General features: G+C 33.9%; 1 protein-coding gene across 3 annotated transcripts in view; it reads left to right on the top strand.

Annotated features, from left to right (window-relative positions):
- Nucleotides 1-10,171, top strand: part of LOC132543891 (polyunsaturated fatty acid 5-lipoxygenase-like) — a 52,372-nt gene extending 42,201 nt beyond the window's left edge. For all 3 annotated transcript variants that reach the window (XM_060207432.1, XM_060207441.1, XM_060207449.1), the window contains exons 5-15: nt 1,765-1,900; nt 2,573-2,668; nt 3,152-3,248; nt 3,564-3,681; nt 3,791-3,883; nt 4,301-4,361; nt 4,617-4,722; nt 5,313-5,404; nt 5,615-5,788; nt 6,074-6,237; nt 6,672-10,171. In XM_060207432.1, coding sequence (XP_060063415.1) covers nt 1,765-1,900; nt 2,573-2,668; nt 3,152-3,248; nt 3,564-3,681; nt 3,791-3,883; nt 4,301-4,361; nt 4,617-4,722; nt 5,313-5,404; nt 5,615-5,788; nt 6,074-6,237; nt 6,672-6,786 — 1,252 coding nt within the window. In that variant the 3' untranslated portion in view covers nt 6,787-10,171. The remainder of the gene's footprint in view (nt 1-1,764; nt 1,901-2,572; nt 2,669-3,151; nt 3,249-3,563; nt 3,682-3,790; nt 3,884-4,300; nt 4,362-4,616; nt 4,723-5,312; nt 5,405-5,614; nt 5,789-6,073; nt 6,238-6,671) is intronic.
- Nucleotides 10,172-22,466: the final 12,295 nt, after the last annotated feature.

Here is a 22,466-nt window from a genome sequence, read left to right as displayed (position 1 = left end):
CGACTAGAGAACTAGGGTAATGCGTCCATAAGTTGTTAGTGGTACATTATGGCTGTCGGTTTTCATCTCTGGTTGTTAACGATGTGGGTTGTTCATTTTGAATTGCAATGTATTTCCCAATATTTGATTAATGTTAATATTTTACAAAACGATTAAACCATTCTTAAAACGTTTTTAATTCCATGTACATCATCAAAAATGTTCATTGTGAAGACCGCGATATTTTTGAAACGGTATTTTAATGCTTTCGGCCCTGTATCCATTCGTTTGGATTTTTGCCCACTTCTTTTCCACTACGAAGGTGCAGTGTAATTCGTTACTTGGCTCTACTGTTTTCACTAAATCTGTATTAAGAGGTGTGATCCAATTTGTCTTGTTAGACACTGTTGATGGACTTTAAATCCCCTATGTTTTCCTGCATGACACGTTTTCATTCATTCAATTTGGGACATGGCTCAATTTAAGCACAAGAACATGAGGCTTTTCGAAAATTATCAGTGATATGGAAATTACAATATATTGAACTACCGGGCTAATGAACCTTTAAATATCGAGATAATTCATATTGCTCACTTACAGCGTAATCCTTCGGAAAGCTGCATATTCCCAACAGCAACAGTAGTGACAATATTCACGGAAACATACATCTTTTTCACGTAGTTTTATATTTTCTATGTTATTTTTTTTTTCAAAACTAGAATTTATGTTCTAGCCAATATTTGTGACATTTGTGGTGACATTTGATATAAAAGGAAATATAGAATAGAATATTCGACGGCGATGTCTTTACATTGGTACTATAGTCAGAACTGACCTCAGAGGAATAGCTTTTTATGCCATTCCTTCATTATCCTTCACTTGACTGTTGTGTCCTATCATCATTGATATTTGGCTTATTACAAAGTTCTCTATGAGGCATCACAATGACATCAATTATACATGACACTAAATTCAATCTATACATTACGATAATTTGAAATTAATGTCCTGAATTAGCTGGTCATGCAAATGTGACATTTTGTGGCATGGGGTAAATCATATGTAGTAAAAAATCAAACGTTTCTCATATCATTATATCTAGAAATTCCTGAGGTCACGTACATTAGGAATAGCAATGTGATGGACTGTTTGGATACTCGGAGTTATATTTATTGCTCAGTCCCCAGCTGTGAAAGGGACTGTCAGACATGTTTAGCGGTATCACGAGAGATCAGGCCTATAAATCTCTAACGAGGTGAAATAACTGACCCTCTTATATTCAGAGAAGACCATTAGAAGTTTTTTAATATATAATGATGTACAATTTTATGCAGTACCTGTATAGTAACCTGGCCTTCACTTAACACCAGTAAGCCAACATATATATTAGTGGAGAAGTTATCATGTTGCAACGTTTTCTCTACAGAACTCAGACACAGCAGGGTGGTGAATATATATATATATAGTTGGATTGCTGATTTAGTTCATATCCCTGAAACAGGCTGGCTTATATTACTTATAAAAAATGCTTTTCCGGTCTTATGTAAACAGTGGTATAGTTACAATAGGATAGCAAATAGGATTTACATGTATACTGTGGTGTAGTGAATCTAGTTTATATGTAAACAGTGGTATGATTACAATTGGACATTGGATCCAGTTTAAATAAATACACGCATATCTTAACAGCGAACAGGAAAATAGATATAAGTTTATGTATTTGCATTTTATATAAACAACAAATAAAAATATATTGTACTTTTAATTCATGTCTTATTTTCTCAGTCTTGCGGTGACAGAAGACACGCTGAGACCATTCTTGGAAGGATGGACACTACAACAGGTGTTTGACTCTAACCGACTTTTCATTGTCGACTACAAGATCCTGGAAGGTCTTCCCTGTAAGAACGATAATTACATGGTGAGAATAAATCAGTTGAAATTGGCCTAGTTTTTAACCTCTCTGATTTGTACATAGGGATATAGATTCTTGAGTGCCTAACCCATTTCATTCATCAAAATTTTAATATAAGAGTATCAAGGAACATCTTCATTATGTTAGTAACGTATATTGAAAAGAGGTTCCTATAACACAACCGAGAAAGAAATTAGGTCTAACGTTCCAATGACTACACTGTCAGTTTGATGACAATGAAATCATAAGACGTTTCGGCCGTGGTAAAATCTTACGTACACTTAGTTTGAAAGTAGGTTGACGAAATGACGATAAGATTTTAGTGAAACAAGTCTCGTACACTGTAGTATACCTCAAGGCATATACGCTCCATACTGGTCATTCTGATGAACATGACAATGTCACACATAATTTTTCGAAGCGTTCTGAAGAAGGTGACAATTTAGTTATAAAAACGTCAAACATAATTTTCGAAATTATCATTTTAATTATTAGTGTTCAAAACATCTGGGGAGACCGTGAGAAACGTGTTCATATTAAAACATACAAAGTTTATATGTAATAATTGCAATGCAGAGGTCATAAATTTCACTTCAAATAACTGAGCAATACTAAGTACATATTTGACATAATTTGGTCATAATGGTTTGACGGAAACCTTAATAATCTGTTTACCAGGTATGTGCCCCCCTGGCACTGTTCTTTTTGAATGGCGAACAACACCTGGTTCCCATAGCGATACAGCTGAAACAAAAACCTGCAGAAGACAATCCGGTAAGTTGGTAAAAATTGATTATATCACTTTGGTTCTATATTAGAAGAAGAAGAATCCTGTTTCGGAAAAAAACATGTCATAATGTCGTTAATGCAAATATTAGATTCCATGAGTATGATCGAATGCCATGTTCCTTTATCAATACCATATACTAAACGAAGAAAAGTTGAATATCTATCAATAAAAAACAGCTTTACTCTGGTTGTTTGAACTTTAATGTAATTTAAAAAACGATATTTTTGTAAATATCTTTATCAATTTTTATCGTACTTCAATAATCAAACAATAGTAATATTTATTTAATTTATAATCAACATTATAATGACTTTCACTTATTACAATATTCACGCTATGTATATATATATATATATATATCACAAAAGGATATGTGAGGTCATTACGTAAGGAATTCGAGATCTGTTTGATAACATGCCTTTGTAGTAAATTGCGGTGAGGAGTTATGTGTACGTGTGTGTTTTCAGGTTTTCCTTCCCACAGATCCACTGTGGACGTGGATGATGGCCAAGATGTGGTTTAACAATGCGGATGCATCCTACCATCAGTCCCTCACACATCTAGGTATGAAGGGATAGTAATAAGGGAAATAGTGTTGGTATCACGGGAAGGGAAACTATTCTATAATTAGATTTTTGTTTTAACTAACAATTTAAAAGAAATGTTTTTTTTTAGAATGTAGTTGCTATTGATATACACGTATCAAGAACTGGTCATAATAGTTGCTTCGAAGATCATATGCACAGAGTTGATTTACGTTTTAGATATGACTAATTAATATAGTTACCTCTTACACAATACACCGTTTTATGAAGTAACAGTAACTCATATTCTATGGATATATGTATACTTACCATAGCTTACCAAAACCTGTTGTAGGGTTTACCCATCTTTTGATGGAGGGAGTGGTAGTAGTGACACACCGAAACATCTCTCAGTCACACCCGCTGTTTAAACTCCTGGCTCCTCATTACCTGTATCTCATAGCCATCAACACGTAAGTCATTCCTTTCTTCCATATCTGATGTGCGTAAAATACAAAATATGAAGTAACGCGAACAGTATTAATTCTGTAATAAAACACTTTTACATGTTTTTATTTGTAGGCGTGGCCTTGAGTTACTGGTATCAGAAGGAGGCTGGGTCGATAAGACCATGAACATTGGCATAAAGGGAATGTTTGAACTCATCAGGCGAGGGTAGGTGTACTAAAACTGTTGAACAATTGTTTTAAAAATAGGATAAATGTAAACCATTGTTCAGCTGTGAGATTGAGATCTAAATTAGATTTGAAATCAGGTGGATGTTACCTTTTGTATGTTAGCTTACTGTTCGAAAAACAAATGAGATTATCTGGGACTGAAAACTCGCATATGCGGACAGAAGAATATGAGTTAACAGATAATTTTCCTGTAAGAACTCAATTGCATCAAAAAAGAGTCAGGTGTTGGCGAATTCTTTGGTGGAGAAACATTAAGGCAGCAAAAACATGACGGTTCTTCACCAGTAAGACACAGCAAATTTGAAACAATTTGCCGATACCTTTTTTCTGCACATTGTAACTTGTTTGAGTCATTAGAACTTGCTGCTTTGAACAATTTGTTTATTTTGTATAGGATCAACGTTTGGAGAATGGACCAGCACGGCACATTGCCAGAAGATTTAAAGGCTCGTGGGGTAAGACTTGTTCACGTCAAGATCTCTCATTAAAATCATGAAAGAGTGGTTAGGCTTCATAGCCCAAATTTGTTTGATTAACCAGTTTATCTTCCTTCAAAAAGCGGAATTATTATCAATTATCATATAGCAAATAATAATTAATTCTTTAAACAAAATTTGACTTTTCTGCTCAAAGAAATATGCCGTTTGATTGAATCCTTGTCTATTTGAATTAAAAAGTATTGCCTAAGAAATAGTTATCTTCTGTTTTAGATGTTGAATTCCAAAGTGTTGCCATGCTACCATTTCCGAAGTGATGCTCTCCCTTTGTACTGGGCGATCAACACATACGTCAAAAAATACGTGAATCTTTATTATGGTGAGTCAACTAACGAATCCTAGAAAGACGGAACAACTGTATGGAGCAGTTTAAATCATTACTTGACCCTACTCTATCTAAATTTGAAATTATGTTGAAATATGCTTTCCACTCGTGTGACTTTTGTGCAGTCGGATATATAATTACAATGTGATATAAAGAGAAACTATGATATGGAATTAAACACCGATTTAATTTGACAATAACTGTCCAATATACAACGTGTGTGTTTATAGCTGAGATGAAGCCACATTTTAAACTTATTTTCTATTCCTGAAGCTAGTTCAGATGAAACACTACTTTGTCAACATATATTGACGGCTAATCAAACTGTTCAACAACATGTCATGGTGTGAAAGATAACTTCAGTACAATATTTTTCTTATTTTTGATTATTCACCATTTTTGAGATCCCAACAAAATGCTAATTGACATTTTTAACAGTATCTTTTTCGATTTAATTATAAACGCCATCATACCTGGCAGTTAGGTATTAGTGAATTAATGGATAGACATTTCTATGCAAACTAAAGTTGATCAATTATGTTTGAATTTATTAAGAAAATAACACTGAATCTATTGTGTAACAGACACACCAGACAAGATCACTGGCGACTGGGAGATACAGAACTGGGCAAGTGAGCTGGTCAAGCCTCGTGAAGAAGGCGGCTGTGGAATACTGGTCAGTCCACTACTATTATAACATGAATTCAATGCAATTAGGAAGTTGGTGCTTTCATTTGACCTCATCTAACATGGCACTTAATTGAAATAAGGTTATACAAAGTAGAATTATGTTGAAACATTGTTTCTTCACTCGTATCGTATACACAATAAATTATACTTATGTTTACACCTGTAAGTTTTACACCTGCATATTTAACACGTATAGGGGGTCCCTGGTAATGGCAAAATTGAGAACCAGGACCAGCTGATAATCATACTTACCAGCATCATCTACACATGTAGTGTCGCCCACGCGGCCACCAACTTCCCACAGTATGACGAGTACGCCTTTCCTCCAAACTACCCTGCGTCTCTCGGTGGAAAACCTCCAACAGACAAGGTAAGTTCACAGTCCTGAAATACCAAAGCGACACATTTTTTTTTCAAAGCTGAGGAATTTCTTAGACATCTCAACATCAATGGATTTTAAAGATCAAGAGTTTAAGTATATAAAATTTCATACAAAATACATGTGGTATATAACAAATATTTGGACGACACTTTCATATACATTTTGTATTCAAATGTATGAAGTAGATGACATATTTTCATGACTCTTTATATACTTTTTAAATGCGAATGAATACATCAGAAAAAAAAATTGAATGAATTTTTATATCTTTAGACTCCCTTAGAAGAGAAAGATATTTTGAAGGCCCTCCCAGACAAACCAACAACATTAGATGTGATGGTAGTCACCAAGATCCTTAGTGACAAAGGAACAAAGAGCCTGGGTGACTTTGAAGTCCAATATATATTTGATCCACCAGCAAGAAAAATTGTTCAAGAGTAAGGACTTTTTAATCACATGTAGATTTGATCAAAATTTTTGCAAAGATATCAGTTTCACATTGAATATACAAACAAAGGTTTTCTAAATAGCCCAAGCCAAATTATTTTTTTTTTCAATAGTTTTTGTTTTGCAGTGTTACCAAAACGTACCAGTTAAACAGATTTTTAATAATGGAAAACTTGGATTTTGAAGTATATATTTTTTTTCCGCGTATTTTCCCATTCTTTAAAAATAGCAGGAAATAAGTTATGGTATTTACGATTATCAATAGTGTAAAACTTCAAAACAGTACTTAAGTAATAGATATTAAATATAGAATATTGTTACATGCATTGAATAATGATCGCTAAATAATATTTATATTAACCATTTCTGATACAATGTCCTGTTTTTTGTATACCTGATCAAATTGTAATGTGATTTGTTTCAGGTTTCGTGAAGAATTGAAGGAAATCAGTAAACAGGTAAAAGAGAAGAACAAGACGAGGAACCCACCGTATGAGTGGCTGGACCCGGAAGTTGTTCCAAACTCCATCAGCATCTGATAGGCCTAAGGCAGATGCCCCTTATTAAGGGGAGATAAACTCTGTAAAACCGCAAGAAAAGGATAACTCAAAGGGCTAAATGTGTTCGACAAAACTAGAAACATGGATTTCAACAAGATAAAAAGATGAATTTTAAAAAATTGGGTATCATGTTGTTGACGTTGCTTTGAGTAACAATGCTTCAAAAATGTGTGTAGCTTTCAGCGCTATGTGTATATCTCAACCTACTTTTACACTCTTTCTTATAAAATGCACGAGACAATGGCATTTAAGAAGATTGATGATATGTCGAGGACATGATAAGAAGTATGAAGCAGCAGATGAAAAGTCATAGGTGATAAATTAAAAAGCACAATAGAATTGAGATGCATCCAGTTTTGAATTGGCAAGATAGATTTTTTCACAAGATGTGTTAATATATCACGATGTCAAGGTTAAGGTGATACGTTAAATGTCATGTGATGAATCAGCTGATATTGTCGTGTTACTAGCAGAGAAATTTGTCATGTGATGAGCTAGGTGAAATTTTCATGTTATAAAGATAATGCACTGTTACCAGGTGTCATTATAGTGTACAATCGATATGGATACAATTTGGATGACAGATAAATAGAATGTCACCCAATAGGGCGATATGATCATTAATCTGTCACCCAAATTGTATTCACATCGACTGTATATTTCCATCTTTCAACAGTTCAATGTTTATATTTACATTCATACAATATTTCCATCAACTAAAATAATTTCCCGTTCAAACAAATACTGATGTCATTATGTTGAAAATCCAAAAAACAGCCGAAATGCTTTAGTTTGCCTTGTCATTATAAATAGCATTCGCATGAAATATTACAGTCATTTTTTAAAATCTCAGCAAAATTTCACTTAGCGATGTGTCTAGTGTTTCATCAATAATTGTTTCCATTTTGTGACATGGAGTGGATTGATGTGATTTTTTTGGGATAGAATAAGCATGACCCATTGAAATTATCACTGGAAGTCGACCCAGGCAGTAAGTAACGACATTTTGTTTGTAACGGATACTATATTGTGTACGTGGACAGACAGATCGATCTCTAGCAGACAAAGTTGAAAAACTTAGTAATCTTGTATATAATGGCTTTATTAAGGATTTTGTGGCAAAGAACATTTTCTTTTATAGTTTTATGACTTTTTAAAGTTATTTATTTTTGTGACGGCCCCTTACTTAAGTCAAACAACTTCGGACATCTTAGCATATTGATACCGAAAACCACCGGTGGCCATTTTTTGTTTACCTGGGTAACATCTATGGCCAGCCCAGTAAACAAGATGTGATGAGGCAGATGAAGTGCCATGTGATGGCCTGGCTGTGACGTGACAATCCAGAGGCTATAACGTTACAAGCTAGATGGTAACATCATGTGATAAGCTTGGTGAAGTTTCATGTAATTCCCAGAAAGGTCATATAATGAAGGGTAGAGTTATGTCATTTAGCTAGTTATTTTTCATACATGCACGAGGTGTCAATTGGTATGCTTTGTGATATGTGATATGCTTTATATGAAACATGAGACAATTATAGTAAGATCATTTTTATCGACATAACTTGGTACAAAAACTTGCACACTACATTTTTTTCCTGAAGAAATGTTTTTTAAGTCTGTTCTTAAGCTTAAGTCATTTATTAATATGTTCCTTAAAACGCACTTTGTGTATTTTCTGAATGCACAGCTGTGATAAAACATCGTCATCAAAAATAGACCCAAAATAATTTTCCTATATCATATGTTATCATCTTTTAGTACTTATGCTTTTTTGTACTATATGTAGTGATGTCTATTTGTCCATGTTTCAGGGTATTTACTCTCTATTCTATCAATTATATTCGCAATCTTTGTGGCCAAATAATGTATACCTTAATAAATTGCATTGATATTCCCTTTAGCAATAACTCCATATTGTACAGTAATTGCATACTTTTATCAATCACAATGGTGTTCTGTTCCTATATGTGAAAAATTGCGATGCTTTTAAATCTGATTTCCAGATAGCAATTCCTGTTTCAGTACGTGCAATTTTTGTCCTGTGGCGACGAAGGAGTGGAAGCGAGATTAAAGTGTTGCTTTTGCGTCAGTATCCTAATTCAACGTGGTGCTCTTATTTGTTATGTTGTTAGATATTACAACTAACATAAGGTCAAAACAAGAGATGTGGTCCATCTCTAGGCGGAAATATGGAACTTTGTCGCCTTCAAAAAATGCAAAAAAGATGGTTTATACCTTGTGAAAACAATACACTTTAAGCTGATAGTTTTACTCACTCATCGGAATTCTTTATTCAGGCATTATTTGTTTTATACTTCGTATCTTCTAAAATTGTTTAGAATTTGTGAGGGGTTTTCTCAGAAAATATGAATATCTAAGAGAAACAAAATTTGGTGTACATGTAGTTGGATTTTACGATGTACATTTAACCCCATAGAAGTTTGTTTGGTATTGTGAATGTAATACCAAGAATTCCTTGCATATTTTTTCCGTTCATTTCCAAGTTCGCAAACATACTGTCCCAGTTTCATGGATACAGGGTGTCAACATTTTTTATTCCAATCGATTTATTCATGATCATGTTTTTGTTTTGATTTGACAATTTGTTTAAAATGTTAGTTTCTTTGAATTGTAGTCAACGTCATGAGCATGCTACGTCTTGCATGAAAATAAATTTCAATTTTAAACAAATGACATGTAGATTAAGTATTACCTCACTCTTTTACACTGAAGAGGGATAAATGTTATTGAATTACTTCGTAATGAGCATTTTATTCACAATAAATACAAACGTATTAAAAACTTCCATATGAGAGCAGGATGTGTATGTAACTTAACCTGCACTTAAATGTTCTAAGCTTAGATACTTACATGGTGTTTGTCCCGAGATAATTGGTTTAGATTTCATATCTTATACAGGTAGGTAAGGATAAAACAAGTCCAGAACCTTTAATTTCTTCTGCTCTTTTGATAAAAGCAATTAACGTGGATATAGACTATTGTTTAAATATATATATATAGGTATGATGTAATATGGCAATATAAAACATTTGAAGAAGAATTATTTACAGATTTAATAATATCAGTTTTAAAATTTTTATTTTTTCTACAATGTATATCTTTATGTTTGATTAGTTTTAGGAAAATGTTTTGTTAGATATGGCTATTTGTTAGAAATGCTTTCAATTTTCCATCAGTTCTTTGGTTACATCTCAGTTACTTATTTGCATAATACAACTGTTTATTTCCATCCAGTGATGCTGATAAAATGTGTTCAGCTTTTGCACATATATGTCAAAGTTTCTATTCAAAATATAACTTGACTAAATATCAAATCTTGACTTCAAATAAAAGCATAGCCAAACAATAAAATGAGTTATTTTTTGTACATATGAACTTATTTTGATGTTTGTAAAACTGGGGTTTTGTTGGAGTTATATCTAGATTAGCGGTCACAGAACATTATTTCATAACGCCTTCACGTGCATCGAATGACCGATATTGGATTACACCTCCTAAAGGACTGTATGTGGAGAAGATCACCTTTACAAAGAAAATACAGAACATTATTTCATAGCTCTTTCACGTACAATGAATGACCGATATACGATTACACTTCCGAAATACTGAATATGGAGAGGAAGAACAAAATAATGGAGCGTAATGCTCGAATCAATCATAACATGCTTTTTGATTGGCTGTGTGTTCATCACGTGATTATTGCCATCAGCATGGTTAGATGTTCTCCATTAGAAACAGAAATAAGCTCACAGACATGCATGTTCTTTACAAACCAGTCATCACCAAACAACTGCTTCCACATATGAGAGATATCCAACTGAAATGTGATGTTTAAATGACCTCAATATATTGTAGAGGATTTTTACAGATCAGTTTGACTTTGTTTGACTTTCAGGCGTCATTTAGTAAAGTCTACTATGATTTAACAACTTCAACTGGCCCTCTATTCTCAACTCAATTCAGACACATATTTTAGAATTACAAGAAACTAAGGATACACCGTCATCATGACTATGAGGAAACAATTTTAAAAATGGTACTTGCATCCGTTCCAGGAAAGGTGGCACCGATGTTAAACTTTTCAAAATATACTGCATGTTATTACATTTCTAGTCAGACCCAGGTAACTGTTTCCATCATGCACATTATCAGCGGTCAAGATTACGAATGGTCTCTGTATCTGCAGATCAAAAAATTATCTTAAGACTGAGGAAATTAAATATACAATTTTCATAACTTGGTAGCTTAATTACATAGAAACAAAGGTAAACAACGAGTAAACAAAACCGCAATTTTATCTCAGAGTGCATGAAACGAGGTCAAAATAAGAACAACGATAAAGAACAAGACTTGCTATGTGGACAACGGCAATATCTAAGAACGCTTATAGTATAGTGCTTTCCCTAGAAAATTACGGTATAAACGAAATTCTCTGTCCATGATCTACAGTATCGAAAATACATTTTTACCCATTATACGGTTCGGAAATATTATGATTACATAGATTTATGGATTAAGTCCTCCAAATTCCACATACCAAAACCCCTTTTAAAATTCACAATGTGACTTAAAAAACACCCTGATTTGATAAAACTGAACCCTTTCTGCATTGTTCGTGACAGCATTTGTGGAGAATGTACATACTTCATACAAGTGAATAGTACCCTGTCATCATGTCATTATCCGAATGAATTTAAACGTTACAGCAACCTTTGCGGACTAAACATCCACAATTAGTGTATTCCAACCGCAATCACGAAGATTGAACATCAGACACAATCGGATGCAAGTCAGTTTGTGATGGAAACCTACCTTTTGTTATATCACCACCAGGTCGACGCCCACGTATAGTATTGCTCTTTGATACTACTGCATCCTAGTATAGAGCAAATTTGACACTGATAATTCATGGTATGGATGTTCTTGGGAAGAGGTAATTAGTGTACGGGTGGAGTTCCACACGTGGTGGCTAAATTTGAAAATGTGTAAACCTCCAATTTTGTCCGTAATAATTGATATGTGTATTTCAACACCAATATTCACAAAGCTCATATCAAGGTCTGATTTTGTCATGTTTTTCCAGCCGTATTATTGGCGATTGTGGTTTTAGCGTTGGCTAATCTAATGGTACAACAGAGGTTACATCACGATTGGATTCTCTCTGTATTACATATAATTGTTGTTTACCAAGATTAATGGACTGATAACCGAAATATAGCATCATATTCCATTTGAAAGTTAACAACAACAACGATAATACTAAAATTTCAACAAAGTCTGTATCCATACTTTGATTTAATAAAACTAAGACAAAACATGAACAATTTTTTTACATAAAGAGTCCTGAAAAGCATAAGGAGAATAAAACTAGGTGTTCCGAAAGAGAAAGCGCGTTCTACTTCATCAACGACTACCGCCGTGTAAATCATGGTCCATCTATGTTAGTAATGTCACATTTTCATATGAGAACAATGCTTACAATAACGGACCAAACAACCAAACTTGCAAGCATCAAGCATGTCTAGATTAATGTCGTATAAAGAAGTATGATTGTTCTCAGTGAGCTCATCATGACCACCGAAAAAGTATCCATCATTTTCATTAGCATGCATCTCTCGAAGCTCTGAATTCATCTGTTAGCTACCAAAATCCTGAAAGGAAATCCTGATATGAAGAACAATCCTTTAAGTATCAAATCAGCTCTAGTTTTATAATGCACAGATGGTACAGTCCAATAGAGAAATTATTACGCTTATCACACATCTTGTCAGAAAACTGTCCCTATCGATTTCGTTGTTGTCTGAAAGGATCGATGTAGAGGAGTCAAAGGGTGTCATTGGTGTCAAATATATAATAAACGATGGACGTAATTACAAAATTTCTTGTTATTTAAAGTCAAAATGCTGATATGTCTGAAAATAATATTGAAGAATCTCGCAAGGTCCTTGTGGCCAGTTTTGATAACTTCTCCAATACAGAACAAAATCAGTCAACTGAAGGGCACGTTTTGTTCCCATAGTTATCCAATGACTCATTTCTGTCGATATATGGAAATTTCTTTTTTCTATACACATCAAAAAGATTTTTCACTTAATGCTATATATTTTTGAAATAACCACACCTTGTACATTCCTGAGCAGAATACACCCATCTATCTTTGTAAATGCAGTTCAGCTCCACTTAAAGTCAATTTTCCCTTTGACATCAATGCTACCCATCTATGTGCTCCTTATTTATCCTATAAACTTCCCTTTCCTTTAGCTGTCTTTTTAGATACTACCTCCTTTCCCCTTTCAAAGCATTCCTTACTATTTCTTCAATTGACAAGTCATTGTCAGTTTCTATATTTACACAGGAGACCGATTTATATGAGTTATCACTATTTAATCTGAATCAATCGAGTGTTTATTGTATAATGTTTTGGTAAGATGTAATAAAATTTAACCTGATATCAAAATGTCAAGTGTGATAGTGACATGACGATGAAAATTGCTGGTAAAATTCAAATAAATATGCATACAAGTTTAAAAAAGGAATAAGAAAGAAAAAAAACATCAATTCGCGTACATCGAAATAGGTTTCCTTAAGTAGAGTATGACGGCGACTAAACGATTTCCCTACACAGTCTCCATCAAACCACTAATGCCTGGAAATTTGGTATTGAAAGTTGAATCATATGCAGTCGATATTAGTCTTGGGAATAGTGATGTCAAGAAAAGTACTGTATAAGATAACAACCATGCATGACTAATGTAAAATACACGCATTTATTCATATCTATATAAAGGAATTCAAACGGAATACTAAATTGATACGACTTTCAACAATTTATCAAAATAACCCACTCAAATACGTCAGGTTATGAGGCGTTTATAATTCAGTAAGCCTTGAGGGCAGAACACATCATTTATACAGTCTGTTTGTAGAAACGATATGATAATCAAGTGTTCTGGTTCATTGATTTAACAATTCGCGTAGAAATATTTCATGTTAGATATTAATGTGGATTTTTTTTCTGTTAGTGTCATCGCTGATGCTCTGTGTTGTTTTTATCTACATGTGTATTTTTTTAATAGTCGTAATTGTCATTCCCGTTAAGGATTTTTGCGTTAAAATTGTCCACTCGTAAAATGAAAAAAACATTGCTCTATATAATTAAGATGTATGGAACAGTATAACTTTGTCGTGAGTTTTGTCATTATGTTTTTTTTTTTATTGTTTTTTTTTGTTTGTTTTTTTTTCTGGCTCCACACAAACAATGATGTATTTGAAGTACATGATTTTATCTTTCGTACAAACAACAGTTCTGTCAAAGGTCCCCGTAGGATATTATTGGTACAGTATGACGGATGACTGCAGTTTGTGTTGTGTCACCTCGATATGATGTACCAGTCACAAGGTGTGCAGGTAAGACGCCTCAATCTTCCTACCCTATTCCTGGGTAAGTGGCGCATGACTCCCTACGTCTCTGTGATCTCTGATGGTACGCCAGTAAGAGACGGGGACCTCTCCGATCATGGGCTAACAGACAACTGCTCTTTTTATCTAGAAAATACATCCACGACATCTTAAATACACACAGGTGAAAAAGACTGATCAGGTGAGTGAATATACATTTGCGATAGATACATGTTTTAAATAGGTAGAGTAATTTCTCTTGTTAATCGCAAACTTGTTTAGTTACAAATCTTTTTGCGAAGTAACTTATTTTTTAAAAAGAGAAATACATAATGCATATGATTCTTCAAAAAGTAGTCTGCAGACAGAAATATGATATAAATTTTCATGATTTTCAAACAAATCGTCAGTTATTCAATATTGAACTCATAACAACACTTTGCACAGTGCAAATGAACAGGATCCGCAAACAAGTTGTAGCAACTTATATAAATCCTTTTCCTGAATTTTTAATGTGATTTCATACAAAAACACAAACATTACCAAGCCTATGGACGTCGGCTATAACGATATTTTTGATTTATTTTACACCTGTGAAAATAAGTGTAATGCAAGTCGTATGTGACCGGAGTGAGGTATGAAGTGGTAACAGAAAACGTAGTTGTATTGCATAATCATCTTGAACAGAGAGAAGAACAGTGTAATTAAATAGGTCGTAATCGGATACAGAACTGAGTGTGTGTTCTATGTGACTATTTAGTTACATCACCATTAATCTGACGACGTTGCAAAATTACAAATAGAACAAAAATATACTAAATATGTTCTACTGAATTATTTGTTTCATTAATATTTACATGAGAAAATCAAGAATATTTGAAATGCGCGAAAAAGTTTTCCGACCTGAAAGATTCATTTTGATATCTGTGAACCTAAAAAAGATTTTTTTTTTCTATTTACGATTTTTCCCCTTTCTCTTTCTTCCTTTCTTGATAACATTACTTTCTAGGCGTTACACTGATATAATCTGTTAGAGCTAGACAAAATGGGTTGTACGCTTTTAAAATATCATTTATGGTTAAAATCAAGTAAAAGTTTAAGTATTTATCAGCTTATGATCCCAGCTTTTAGTCCTATTACATGGGGAGAAAAAAAAACCCGATTGCCGAGGAATGATCATGTCGATCTTAATGATTTGTTTTGATATTGTCTAACGCTCTATGTACGCCTGACGTCATTTGATGACAGCTTCGCTATGCATGTTAGGTGAGTGCATGTCTTGAGTGTGTTTGTAATTGTAAGCTTTCGTGCGAAAATGCCGAATTCATAGTGCTATAATGCTGAGATATATTGTTTGAAAAACCCAGGAAGACACTTCATCCGGTGATACTCGTTACACTACCATACAGGGGTGAAGGCTCTAATGGGTGAAACGTCATGGAATACATGAAGAAAATGTAGTTGTCAAACAAGAAGGGAGACATTACAATAAAGTCAAGGGGTCGTCTGGTACAATTCTTACGCACCACCATCAACCTCATATTTATATAACCATCACTTTTATCCCCATAAATACTGAACTGTATTTCAGAGTAACATGATTGAAATGTCCGGTTTATCAGACTGTACTCCTAACATTTGTTCTGATCGATTTTATTTATTTATTGATTTTCACACTGAGGTAGTTGATGAACTCTAGAAGGACACCAATAGAACACATATATCATCATTATTTTTGTTCTTTTCGAATCATCTATCATTGATTGACCCAGCTTTGTAGTTGTCAAGGAACGGTTAATATATTGCAATAAGCTGGCTCTAATGAAGCGAATAGTGCTCACCGGAATGGAACCTGTTTTAGCTTAACACACTTTGATCAGGTAGATAGTGAACATGTGTATATTTACTCAGGTATTTCTCGCTGATTATTATCGACTTACCTGGTGCATAATTAATCAACACAAGACCACAAACAGATGTCACGTTCTATAACATGAAGCTAAGGGCAAAAGGGAAAAAATGTTATATTTAAAATGAAAAAAAAAAACACACCGTGTTTAATCTGATAATCATAACAATGTTGAATAGTTCGTTAAGTAGAAAAGAACTCGAGTTATACTAAAGTTATATCAATGATTATGAAATAATCTCACAATGTCTAAAAATATGACATGTAAAGATCTTTACAACGCCACAGATGGTAGCAAGTCAGTTTTCAATATACTCATTTCATTATATGAGGCACAAGTATGTCTCGTGTTAAAAAGTAGCCGGAGTTAGGCACACTGTGCATGAAAAAGAGTCAATGATGCGTTTTGCTGTATATGTATATAATTTTACAAGAAATGGCGTTCCAGTTTTGAATTGGTCAACAAACAGTCCGGATTGAATTTGTCGCTTGGAACGGACAATTACCCCTTCCAATCAGGAGGGTGTTGATGATTTTCTACTGCGGATAACCATGATAGTGTAAATATCTGTTTAACTGAAGTGAAAACAGGCGACGGGTCAAACTTGTGCGACGTGTATGCCATTAACGCTGCTTATGTTGACACAACGCAGTTTAACTCAAGTCAAAATAGGGCATTTTCTGTTAAACACAGCTATTTCTTGTCCAACATCTGAAGAAATAAAAAAAAAAAGGCTGACGAAGAAAGATAAAATTTGACTGATGCAGGGGACTTACAAACAGGGTAAATAAACACCCACAAAATAATACCATAGATTTTAACTTTGTATTGAAACACAAGTTTTTCACTTGTGTGGCTTTCACGCTATTTTTTATGACGAGAAACAAAACAAAAACTATAACAAAAGAAAGGTTTATATGGAGACTATTGCAAAAAATATTTGAAGAACAAAATCAACTTTAATGACGTGTTGTAAAATGGCTGTTACTTTCTAAATACGGTTATCATGGGTATTCGTTAATCCTAAAATCATACCAACCGAAATTACGCTGTTATTTGAAATACATTTAATGTACATACAGACGTACATTGATGGTTGATTTAAAGGCAATCTCCAATAAAATAAGATAGATTGAATATATCAAACATTAGATCGCCCCTAACCTTGGATTTTCTTGCACAGCAACATTTGCAGAAAAGATGCAATGATTAAGTTTTAAAGGATCTTAATAATATTTTTTATGAATATATGTTACAAAAATTTAAATAGTTCTCTTGGGGTTGATGAACCTTATGTAACTTACACCGACAAGACAATGTCACCTGATTGTCCGTAACCATAGATATAACATTGACGTTCTAAAGAAGAAAACTCGTTACAATGGTGAAGACTCGTTATGAATATCAACCTAAATAATTTCAATTTGGGTCTAAGCCGTCAAGACACAGTAACTTAACAAGTCTGTACAGCAATGTCCTTCGTAAGCCAACACCGAAATATGTCCATAAACAAGACAAAAAACACAAAAGAACTGACGGGGAATGCCACGTAACTGGAGCAATGCAGATACATTACATACATTTATTCGCGCCAACAGAGCTAAATAAGAACAATGAAGAACAATGAATATCTGCAGAAATACGTGATGTAGGAATTTTGCATGACGTCAATTACACTTTTCTACGCAAAAGGATATTTAAAAGATGATTTCAAAAATATGGAAACGGATTCCTCGAATTCGGCTTAAAATTTTTCCACCTCGGGTATCCAAAAGGCGTCGTATTTATTATTTATATCAATGACGTTTGGTTTAAGGTCCCATATTTGCCATTAAGACTTATTAAAGTCAAAAGATGGATTTCATGCAAGTTTTAAAAGCAACTAACTACATTGTTTCTAATATGAGTTTACGTCTCTGACTTATAAAATTTAACATTAAGACTGTTACATTAGGAGTGTCACAGAGGAGTTTGAACATAACATTAATTCAAAACATTAGATAACACGTGTATTTTAACTTTCTGTGTAGAATATTAAGACGTTTATGCGATGTTTACAAGATAGCGAGGTAGCATTAATAGTGTTTAAAAGCTTCCAGATAACCTCTGTCAACTTTGACAAATACATATGCAACATACAGGGATGCCATCCATGTTTTTTTATGATACCCGAAACTGCACTTAAGTGTATGTAGCTGTCACGTGATCTTGCTTCGTGACCTTAAAGCATAACCTGAAGTAGTTAGGCTATATATAGCCGGTTTATGAGATTTTCTCCTGTGATCTTGTCCCACGACCTTTTAGGGTTGAAGGTAACTCAGTGTATTTATAAGTGATTATCATAAATATAATGTTAAGTGAATTGGACTGTATTTGGCTTTGCTACATCAAATTATGACCCATGGAATCGTGATGTCATACTGTGATCTCTAACCCTCGGGTGTGTGACGGAAAATAACTTGTATGAATACATGTTATGAGTTATTTGTCTTTGTTAGCCTGTCTTACCCTTCAGTAAATAGTTCACCTTTGACTTGACTAATAGTAAAAAATATGCCGATATTATAATCTATTTATTACATGGATTGTTTTTACCTATTTATTGATATACTCTCCTTAACATAGACCAGATAAGTATATTGAACATACTTACTATACAATTCTACACTCTTCTACTCTGAACAAACAACGTTAGCGATGCGTGGAATTCCTCGGTGTACAAAAAAATGTTAAAAATAGAACCATTTGACTGTAATCCATATAGCCGTGACCAATCTAAGTGATTGAAGTACTGTACATCGGAACTCACAGCCGTCAGGACAGGGTCGTAACAGGTAATATTGCTGAGCTAACACTACTTGGTCTGTCATTACTTGTGAAGAATATTTTATAAATATCTTGAATAGTTTGATAATGGAAATTGATTTTGCATTTATTTATTTCATCAATTAACATTGATACGTAATGAAATATTATTCTACATGTATTTCAGATCTAGTTACAGCTGTATATAGCTTGGCATATACTCTACCTAATATTTATTCTGTATTTGAATGTGCTACTCACTTTTATGCCATTTCATTTGCTTTCTCGCTTTTAAGTTAACATTAAGAGAATCACTGTTGTTTGCGACACATACATTATATTTAGCTTATATTTCGAATTAGACATATTTCCACAGGCTTTCCATAGTGAAATTCTGTTTATCATACGGTGCTTGACAGAATGATTTCTTAAGCATGTCTTTCATCTCCATCTTTAATCGATCCTGTATCACATAGTTGATTAAAGAAGGCAGGGTTATTCCCAAACGTCTACGGGAAATTAATTATTTACATTTTGTCTGCAGAAGTCAATATTTGTATGGTATATTAATTAGGCCTGCCCATCTGCGTTTTCAATAAGCTGTCTACTGTTATGTCTTTTTTAAATTTATGTACCCTTCTTAACTCTGTTACAAAATTTTAGTTGCGAAAATTACATCAATACTAACATAAACCGCCTGCAGTTATCTCCCTTTACATATGTTTTCGGTGTTAACGATTTCAGGATGTTGTGAGTTTCTTATCATTGGTACACTCAAACATTAGCTACTGAATAATACAATGGAAAGTTGATATGAGTATTGAGTTTAATAATGTTTATGATTTGTGACCCATTAAAAGTAATGTTGGATACTATGTTTAATCAAATACAAAACTATTTACTTCAGTATCGAACACATGACCCCATCTCCTGGTATCAGTCTTCTTTATGTTAAGAACAAATTCTGCAAAAGAAAAAACCCACATAATGTGCCATTGAAAATTGCCACAGAAGAGTCCCACATATGCGATCTTCTTTTAAAATATTTTCTCCGAAACTAAACGAATTATAAAGTCTACGTATCGTGCCCTTAGGTTAAGACGATTTAATTATCTATAAATGTACATTTTGATTCAAAACGAGGCTTCCGAATCAGCAGCGAAGATTTAAACGGGGTTTGAATTACTGACCCCGTTATCAGTGTAACAACACCCATAACAAATATTATACTTACATGTTTATATGATGACCTTGAAGAGCTGTGATTTGTTGAAAGTTCCAGTTTCCATGGTGACGTCTTAACATTTTGCTAGAGAAATCTCACATCCAATGATGGAAAGTCGTGTAAGTTCCCCTTTATCAATACGATTAGATACGCCATCCATAACGATATACTTTCAAACAGCTCTGTGTGTATTCGGACCTCTGGCCTACATGACTATTGGTCAGTGGTTTTTTTTTTCTATGGGAACGCCTGTTTTCATCCACCAACCCAACCTCGAACATTCCAAAATGACCCTGTCTATTAATAAGACGTTAAGTAACAATTAACAAAACAGACATATTCCTTAAACCTACAAACTTATCAAAATCGTTACATTCTCAACTGTTAACTGTTTCTCTAGTGTGAGTATTGGTGTGGTTGTTTTGTTTGGTAAGTGAATACAGCAATGTTTACACATACTCTAAATTTTTTCGTCAGCAAATAGGTCAGCATCGTTTATTGACAGAACGTATGTCTTACTCTGTACTGAAATACTTTCTGTTTATTTGTGATATGGAGGAGCGCGATACTTCTTAGTAGACTGGTCAATACGCTTATTATTCTAAACGTCTCGATCATCAAAGACAGGGAATACCTAATATGGATGTTTAGTAAAGAATTCTGCCGAATTTTCCTTGTGATTTGTCGAGGAATCTTTTTTATTATTGACAAACACAAGATATAAAGTTTTATCTAATATTTTACATGCGATGTTTTTTTTTTAATTGCGATTGTAATTTTATTTCGTTTTAACGTCACTTGTTGATTCGTTTGTTGGGACCAAAGTTGTGACAGTTCGGATGTGCTCTGTTTGTTTTGTTAGCGTGACATTAATATGACGTTATAGTAACTTTCCACCATCATGTATTGATCTGGTAGACTAGTCGATGAGTTTAATCATATTCGTAGCCAGCTCTAATGGGTGTTCCGCTCGAGATGCTGTCTACACGTTCCATTAATGTACCAGTTACGCTTGGCTTCTCGATATTGTTAGATCAAACATCACATACATCGTAAGCATGGCGTTTTAGAATATATAATTTCAGTGACGCACTTATATCAGAGAAATCTAATGTAATCATGCTTCCCGAAGGAGTTAATAGTGAGTAATGAAATACTTTTCGCTATATATATAGCTTTGTGAACGATCAGGAAAATTCTGATGCAGGGCATCCTGGTAAATACCCGTAACTATCTCACTGAATAGTAACGATATGATGGAACACTTACGGAAAACCAGTCCACGGTATTTTTATAAAAAATTCTCAACTACAAAATCCAATGTTTCAAATGTGTCGTTGGATGACTTTTTTAATCACTTCAAGGATTTAGCCATGAATCTTGACCCGCCGGATAATGAACGTTTAGAGAATAATGTTGATATGAACACCGTCTTTGATGAGCTTGACCGTAGTATATCTAGGGACGAAATTAAAAGCGCTATTAAGCATCTAAAACGTGAAAAAGCGCATGGTTTAGACGGTTTATTAAACGAATATTTTATTGAAGCTGGTGACATTTTACTACAAGCCTTACACACTATTTTTAATAATGTATTTAACTCTGGATGTTTCCCTGAAGAATGGTCTAAAGCGGTGATGGTCCCGGTGTTTTAAAATGGTGATAAAAACGATCCTAATAATTATCGTGGAATAAGTCTCCTGAGCTGTATGGCGAAACTTTTTACATCTGTACTGAACAAAAGACTAGTAGACTGGTCGGAGGCGAATGACATTATCACAGATGCACAGTTTGGCTTTCGTCCTGGAACAAGTACGGTTGACGCCATAAGCGTTCGACTCTGTCGATCGTTGTAAATTGTGGTATAAATTGTCAAAATTAGGAGTTCGAGGAAGGCTGTTATCAATTTTGAAAGCTATGTATAAAAAAGTTAAGACATGTGTCTCATCTATGGGGGGAAATTTTATCCCCAATTATGTTTTCAATGTATTTAAATGATTTTGAAAATGACTTTATTGCTAACGGCATTAGGCCGTATGATTTTGGAGAACTCAGTCTCTTTTTATTAATGTATGCGGATGATTTGGTGCTACTTGCAGAATCAGCCAATGAGCTACAGAATATGTTAATTAGTTTGTCTATATATGCGAATTCATGGAAATTGACCGTTAACACGGCAAAAACTAAGATTGTTGTCTTTAGAAATGGAGGCCGCTTACGTAATTACGAGGAATGGTTCTTCGATGGAAACAAATTAGAAGTCGTTGAACAGTTTACTTATTTAGGTATCGTTTT

The sequence above is a fragment of the Ylistrum balloti genome, unplaced genomic scaffold (assembly GCF_031769215.1).
Source record: "Ylistrum balloti isolate Yb309-2 unplaced genomic scaffold, AGI_CSIRO_Ybal_v1 Utg369586, whole genome shotgun sequence".
Taxonomy (NCBI): domain Eukaryota; kingdom Metazoa; phylum Mollusca; class Bivalvia; order Pectinida; family Pectinidae; genus Ylistrum; species Ylistrum balloti.
Note: the sequence above shows the minus strand (reverse complement) of the source record. Positions and strands in the feature narration are given on the sequence as shown.